Source organism: Armigeres subalbatus, chromosome 3 (genome assembly GCF_024139115.2).
Source record: "Armigeres subalbatus isolate Guangzhou_Male chromosome 3, GZ_Asu_2, whole genome shotgun sequence".
Classification (NCBI taxonomy): Eukaryota; Metazoa; Arthropoda; class Insecta; order Diptera; family Culicidae; genus Armigeres; species Armigeres subalbatus.
In genome coordinates, this window is record NC_085141.1 from 8,644,488 (window position 1) to 8,652,219 (window position 7,732).

Sequence of the window (7,732 nt, forward strand, 5' to 3'; positions counted from 1 at the left end):
CCTCAATTAAAGCGAAATTTTGGAGGGGTACCTCTTAAGGTCACTCCTGAAGGAATCCAATTTTCAAGGTACTCGCGTTTTCAAGGGCACAGCATTCGATACGGAAGCAACGCACAACTGTCATTTTTATTTTTTCGCTGATGCTGAAAAGCTGACGCTGCAAAGCTAAAAAAAATAAAAATGACAGTTGTGCGTTGCTTCCCTATCAAATGGTGTGCCCTTGAAAACGCGAGTACTTTGAAATTTGATTTCCGTCAGGAGTGACCTTAAGAAAAAGGTTGAGAACCGCTGAACTATAGCATCATCAACGTGCACTGCCCACACGAAGGGAGATCCGACGACGAGAAAGAAGCGTTCTATGCGCAGCTGGAGCAGACATACGATGGATGCCCACTGCGGGACGTCAAAATCGTCATCGGTGACATGAACGCTCAGGTAGGAAGGGAGGAAATGTATAGACCGGTCATTGGACCGGATAGTCTGCATACCGTATCGAACGACAACGGCCAACGATGCATAAACTTTGCAGCCTCCCGCGGAATGGTAGTCCGAAGCACTTTCTTCCCCCGCAAGAATATCCACAAGGCCACATGGAAATCACCTAATAAAGTAACGGAAAACCAAATCGACCACGTTCTAATCGACGGTAAATTCTTCTCCGACATCACGAACGTAAGACGCTTGAGCCTGAACAAACTGCGAAAACAACCCAGTCATCGCATTTTTATATTCATTTGTAATGGAGTGGAATATTTTCTGCATCTCATAAAATGAATCTACCTTCATCACTAGGTGAGTTGCGAGTGAAAGCAAACATGATGGGTGATTCATATGTGCGATGTTGAATCGTACAGTAGATATACTTTTTGTATGCTTAATTTTACTGAAAAATTGAATGATAAGATAAAAGTTTCGCTATATTTCCCACAATGTTTATCTTATCATACATCGCTCTCACAGTTCATAAATGCTCTTCATTCGAGTATCGTATCAGTAGATATTCAGATGGTGATTGACTCACTCCCAATCGACAATTTTACGATTCAAAGTAAATGTATTATTAAATGTCTGCCAACTGCGAAATCAAATTCGATGACAATCCTCATGGAGTGTATCTACCGGGACAGACCCTATCCGGGACCGTAGAACTTTGTTTGAAGGATACAATGAAAGTGAAAGGTATATCATGAGTAAGAACTCCAATTACTCAAACATCTGGCACTAATGATTCGGAAACTTTTGTAGGAGTTGCTCTTCAAATTAAGGGCATAGCTGAGGTAAAATGGTCTGAGACCTCAGGTACTGGAAACAACCGTCGTACTGTTCAATATCGAGGCCGACAGGACTATATCAACTCTACAACGTATTTGATTGGGTCGAACGATGGATCCAATATCGAACTGCCTGCAGGGCTACACGCCTATCGGTTCTCATGTAGTTTGCCGACTAACCTGGTCACATCATTGGAAGCAAAAAAAGGTCATATTCGATACACGGTCAAAGTTATACTTGAGCGTTCCTGGAAAGTTGATCAATCGTACAAAGTAGCTTTTACAGTTCTACGGAACGTCAATCTGAACGAAGAAAACATGGAAGTACGTCTACCATCAAAAGTTACAAAGCAGAAAAATTTTCTCTGGGGACCTTTCAAATCCGCTCCGTTGTTGATGATAGCAGAGACTCCCATCTCCGGATACGCCCCAGGTCAAACCATAGCTGTTCGCGTCGAAGTCGACAACCAAAGCAATAGGCAAATGAAAGGAATTATCGCCAGACTAGTGCAAGAAGTATCCCTCATTAGTCAATCTCCGTACACCAGAGTCCAACCGTTTCCTACAGTAGTGGCGGAGGATCAGTGCGTCGGCGTTGAAAAGCGCAGCAAAGGCAGTACCATACAATATCTCAATATTCCACCTTTGCCTCCAACCAACAGGACATGCCAAGTTCTGACCGTCAACTACTATGTCGAGGTGGAAGGAAACATATCCGGCCCAGCTTTTAACCCCAAAATCCAGATCCCCATCACTTTGGGGACCATTCCGCTAACAACCAACGCAGTTCCGAATTTTGAAAATGAAGCAAGCACGTCGACCTCGATACAGGTCCAAACGGTGGCGATCTTGCCTGAGAGTTTACGTGAGTTAGAAGCATTATTAGAAAGGGGCCGTACACATATTACGTAAGCACTTATGGGAGAAGGGGGGGTCTGTCAATATCTTACGCGCCATATAAATAAACAATATTCTGTATGGAGAAAATCTTACATGGAGGGAAGGGGGGTCGAAAAACCCAGAAAAATTGCTTACGTAATAAGTGTACGGCCCCAAATGAGTTTTCCATTAAACTTTTTACCATCTCTTGATTTTGTTTATAAACAGCTCCACCCAGTTATGAGGAAGCGATTCTTGCTTGCGGAAACAATATTCAGGAAGAAGGTGAAATCAATGAGATTGGCTGGAAAGAGTTTAGTCCTCGGTACATGGTCTACCATTTCAGCGAAGATTGTAAAAAGCAACCAGATTACGAATCAAAAAAAGCAGTACTTACACGATGAGAAGATGTAATAAATGAAATGTACTCACAATTTGAACTCCACACCTCTTCAGACACAAATTAATTTACCAATCATTTAGAAATAGTACAATTAGCGTAAGGGAGGTATTTTGGACCGGCTTAGGAGATGACCCAACTATTCTTCAACAAAAATGCGATTTTGTGATTATGCTGCAAGCTATAGAAATGAATTCATCTAACACTTTAGTGAACGAAAGGTTTACTAGTGTTTTAAGGATTTAACTCAGGTACATTTTTCTTCATTGCGGTCTCAAATTTTCCTCCATGTAAAAGGGTTAACCTTTATAAGACAGTGGCAGCTATATTGCCGCAAACAAATCAGGGGCTGTCCACATACCACGTGGACAGTTTAGGGGGTTGGGGAAGTATGTCGATTGTCCACGGTGCATTCAAATTTTTGAAAATTTCTTCTTCTTCTTCTTCTTCTTATTGGCATTACATCCCCAAACTGGGATAGAGCCGCCTCGCAGCTTAGTGTTCATTAAGCACTTCCACAGTTATTAACTGCGAGGTTTCTAAGCCAGGTTACCATTTTTGCATTCGTATATCATGAGGCTAACAACGATGATACTTTTATGCCCAGGGAAAAAAAAAAATCTCACTAGTCCTTATCCCCGGCCCGCAATTAGGCAATACATCAGAGGCCAGGGTTTGCAAAAATCTATCCCAAAAAAAAATGTTTGCAAAAAAAAAGTCCACAGACGGTGGACGCTGTTCAATATGCGCTCTTCTCAGCGCTCTCGCATGAAAGCAATACTGATTGAAATATAGTTCAACAAATGGAGTAGTGTATGGGCATATTGATTAATGGAAAATATCTTATAATAATTTTGTTTGGTTATTGTCGGGTTCGGCTCCAACATTCCGTCCACCTTGGAACACGCAGGGGTTCCAACAATACAGCGTTGGACGAATTCATGTGTAGTTTTGGATGGTTGTGGTTGTTGAAGACATCAGTTCAGTGATCGCTCCGCCGTAGATCCTCGCAGTTGACCGGGAACAAAAAAGAAGATCAAGTAGAGCGAACGACTTGGCTTGAAAGGAATGGAACTGCAATTACCTGTGCTAAGTGCAGGTGCGCTTGGGGGCAGCAGGGACAGCAGGGACAGCATGGACCATGTCCAAGGGCTTGACGACCCCTCCCCAGCTGTCTGTGAGTCAGGGAGAACTGCCTAGGGCGTGGTGGGATTTAGCAGTGGGCTCTGCTAAAATCCCTCCCAAAAAACCACAAGTGCCCGTAAGCAGACTCTATCAAAGCGACTGTGTGCCGCTTCAAAAGCACAAGCCCAGGGAGTGCCACTGGCACATCAGGGTTGATATCAGTAAGACCCTGATTATGGCATACTGGTTGCGTGTACTGGTTTCGTATTTGGATATTGTTATATTGTGAAGTGAGGGCTGGCAGTCTGACATTCTACTCTCTTAGTAGGGTCGGGTGACACCGACTCGAAACGGCGAGTGGGCTAATGGCTAGGCTGTCTTCCGTCCCATAAAACCGTGGCGGGCCTTGTAGCACGCTGCCCAATCCTGCCATCCAGTTTTGCCTACTGGGTGGGAGTAGGCTCAGATGCCCTTTCCTGACTTGCGCTGATCTGGCTCTGAACACGCAAGTGTCAACCCTCGCATGGCCTCCCTGCTTGCCGCAAGGCAGGCATAGATAACCATGGGGTCACTAAAGGCGATACTCTAGTAGGATTCGGCGGCAGCCGCAAGGGGGACCCATAAGCAATGAGTATTGAACGAAATCAATCTTTGGAGTTGGAGGTGACGGACCCCTTTGCCAAAGGGGTCTAGCGAATCCCCTATTAAAGAGGGGGCGAGTGGAGTGACGGCTGCTACTATTGGCAGTACCGAAGAGTCTCCAGTGGTGGTGGGGAGTAGCCCTGCCTGCACGCCTGACGAGCCACTACCAGGGATACGGGTGGTGGCCGAGCAACTCGATGAGATCATCGAGTTCGTAAGCGGCAGGCAGAACACCAACAAGGAGCTTAAGCAGAGCCTGTTGGTGCTCCGGCGAGCTGTTCGTGTCGCAAGACAAGAACAGGTCGCTTATATCAGGCGTGTAGCGGAAGCAGAGAGGGTAGCCAAAGGTACGCAGACCAAGGCCCTCTCCTCCCCTAGCGGTGTTACTGCGGCGAAAGAGGCGACCGCCCTTACGGCCAGTGAGGGCAAGAAAACGCCAAGTACGAAGCGACCCAAACGCGCTACCATTAAGGCGAAGCGTCGCCTGGATGGTGCACCGGAGCCTGAAGGGCGTGTGCCCAAGAAGGCGAAAGGCACTAGACAGGCACAAGTTGCTGAGCCACAAGCTGGCCCCAGCCAGCCATCGGTACCCGCCGAAGGGGATGCGAATCCTTGGCAACTGGTCAGTAGGGCGCGGAAGTCGAACACCCCTCGACCAATGAAGAAAGTGAGAGACAGAGGCGAGGCCTTGTTGGTGAAAACCGACAAGGACAAATACGCCGATGTCCTTAAATCGCTGCGAGCGGCCGATAGCCTATCGGCCCTGGGCCAGGACGTGCGCAGCGTTAGACGTACCAAGAACGGTGAAATGATCTTGGTACTGAAGCGTGGCGCGCAATCCAGCGGGGTGGCTTACAAAAAGCTTGCCCAGGAGGTCTTGGGTGACGGCGCTCAGGTCAGGTCGTTGGGTGCGGAAGTGACCCTCCAGTGTAAGCAGCTGGATGAGGTCACGACCGCGGAAGACGTCGTCTCTGCCGTCAAAGAGCAGTGCGGCACAGAGGTTGAGCGGTCCTCTGTACGTCTAAGAGGGGGATTCTTTGGTACGCAGGTAGCCTATCTCAGACTAAAAGGTCATCGAGAAAGGGAAGCTGAAGATCGGCTGGTCAGTATGCCCAGTAAGCGTGCTCCAGCCACCTTCAGTGGACAGGTGCTACCGGTGCCTTGAGTCCGGGCACAAGTCTTATGACTGCAAGGGCCCAGACCGAAGCAAGATGTGTCGTCGCTGCGGCGAGGAGGGACACAAAGCACAGGAATGCGACAAGGCACCTAGGTGCCTTATCTGCGCCAGTAAGAAGCAGGCCCGGAACCATGCTATGGGCGGGCCTGCGTGTCCCTTCGGAGAAGCCAATCGGAAAAAGCCGTGCAAGTAACACAGCTGAATCTGAATCACTGTGCACCTGCCCAGCAGCTGCTGTGGCAGGCGGTCTCGGAGTCGAGGATCGATGTCGCCCTCCTGTCCGACCCGTACAACGTCCCTGCCGGCAATGGCAACTGGGTGGCGGACGGGTCTAGGTCGGCGGCAATCTGCACAACGGGAAGGTACCCCGTTCAAGAGGTTGTACACTCCTCCGCGGAGGGTGTCGCGATAGCCAAGATCAACGGGGTGTTCTATTGTGGCTGCTACGCCCCACCAAGGTGGCCAATGGAACAGTTCAACCAGATGATCGACAGGCTATCGGCCGACCTAGGAGGTCGGAGCCCGTTCGTTATAGCGGGAGACTTTAATGCTTGGGCAGTGGAATGGGGCAGCCGCTGCAACAATCAGAGGGGACAAGCGTTACTTGAGGCACTTGCAAAACTCGACGCAGTGCTTGTCAATGACGGAGCCAGTAGCACATTCCGTAGGAATGGGGTCGAGTCATGGATAGATGTAACGTTTGTCAGCCTCAGTCTGGTCTCGGACCTGGACTGGAGGGTAGACGAGGGCTACACCCATAGTGATCACCTAGCAATTCGCTTCAAGATCAATGATGGTGTGCAGCGTCCGAGGGCGGGTGATCCCTGTCAGGTCCGTGGGTGGAAGACCAACCACTTCGACAGCGAAGTTTTCACCGCGGCCCTGGGACTGGAGGCCAACACCGACAGTCTAAGCGGGGATGCGCTGATAGCTGTCCTATCACGCGCGTGCGACGCTACTATGCCGAGGAAAGCCCTGCCAAGAAATGGCAGACGCCCGGTATACTGGTGGAGTGCCGAAATTGCAGCCCTACGATCAGCCTGCCTCAAGGCTAGACGTAGGACGCAACGAGCCCGCACCGAGGAGGAAAGAGCGGTCCGCCGGGAAGTGTTTCAAGCTGCGAGACTGGCCCTTAACAAGGCCATCAAGAGCAGCAAGAGAGCGTGCTTCGACAACCTGTGCGAGGGTGCCAATGCGAATCCGTGGGGTGACGCCTATAGGATCGTGATGGCCAAGACCAAAGGGGGCTCTTCACCCCCCAAACGGTAACCGGACCAGTTGGCGAGGATTATCGAAGTACTCTTCCCGTCCCGAGCCACAAGTCCCTGGCCTCCTCCTGCGCTGCAAGGCGCTGGGAGTGTGGCCGAAATGGTGGCTCCGGTGACGAACGAAGAGTTACTCGCAGTGGCTAACACCCTTGCGATGAACAAAGCTCCAGGCCCCGATGGAGTTCCAAACAGTGCACTTAAGGCAGCAATCATAGCGAACCCGAACATGTTCAGGCTAGCTATGCAGAGATGCCTGGATGAGTGTTGTTTCCCTGAGAGATGGAAAAGGCAGAAGTTGGTACTGCTGCCGAAGGCCGGGAAGCCTCCGGGTGACCCATCGGCGTACAGACCAATTTGCCTGATCGACACGACGGGTAAACTGCTCGAGAGGATCATCCTCAACAGGCTCACCTCGTATGCAGAGGGTACGGATGGCCTGTCGAGTAACCATCTCTCTAACCATCGCTATCAACTCAGTGCTCAAGACTGCAGAGGTAGCGATCCAACGAAAAGGCGAGGAATTCGATACTGTGCGTTGGTGACACTCGACGTGAAGAACGCATTCAATAGCGCAAGCTGGGATGCCATCGCGCTCTCGTTACACCGGCTTAGCCTGCCGGTGGGACTGTACCGGATCTTGGAATGCTACTTCCAGAACCGTGTGCTGCTATACGAGACCGATGCCGGTCAGAAAAGTGTTCCTATTACCGCAGGAGTCCCGCAAGGGTCAATCCTGGGCCCGGTACTATGGAACCTGATGTATGACGGGGTTCTGAAGCTAAAGTTCCCTCCTGGTGTGAAGATCGTCGGCTTTGCTGACGATGTAACCCTAGAGGTCTCCGGGAGTCAATCCCCGAAGTAGAACTAACCGCAGAACACGCGATCAGCACTGTGGCGGACTGGATGAGTGCGAGAGGCCTTGAGCTCGCTCAACATAAGACGGAGGTGGTTATCGTCAGCAACCGTAAGT

The 7,732-nt window shown here is 50.0% G+C and overlaps 1 protein-coding gene across 1 annotated transcript; it reads left to right on the forward strand.

Annotated features, from left to right (window-relative positions):
* The first annotated feature begins 513 nt into the window (after positions 1-513).
* On the forward strand, positions 514-2,589 carry LOC134226081 (arrestin domain-containing protein 3-like). Its single transcript, XM_062706620.1, has 3 exons — positions 514-1,179; positions 1,246-2,136; positions 2,379-2,589. The coding sequence occupies exons 1-3, from the start codon at positions 1,065-1,067 to the stop codon at positions 2,552-2,554; spliced, it is 1,182 nt and encodes a 393-aa protein (XP_062562604.1). The 5' UTR covers positions 514-1,064; the 3' UTR covers positions 2,555-2,589.
* The last annotated feature ends 5,143 nt before the right edge of the window (positions 2,590-7,732 follow it).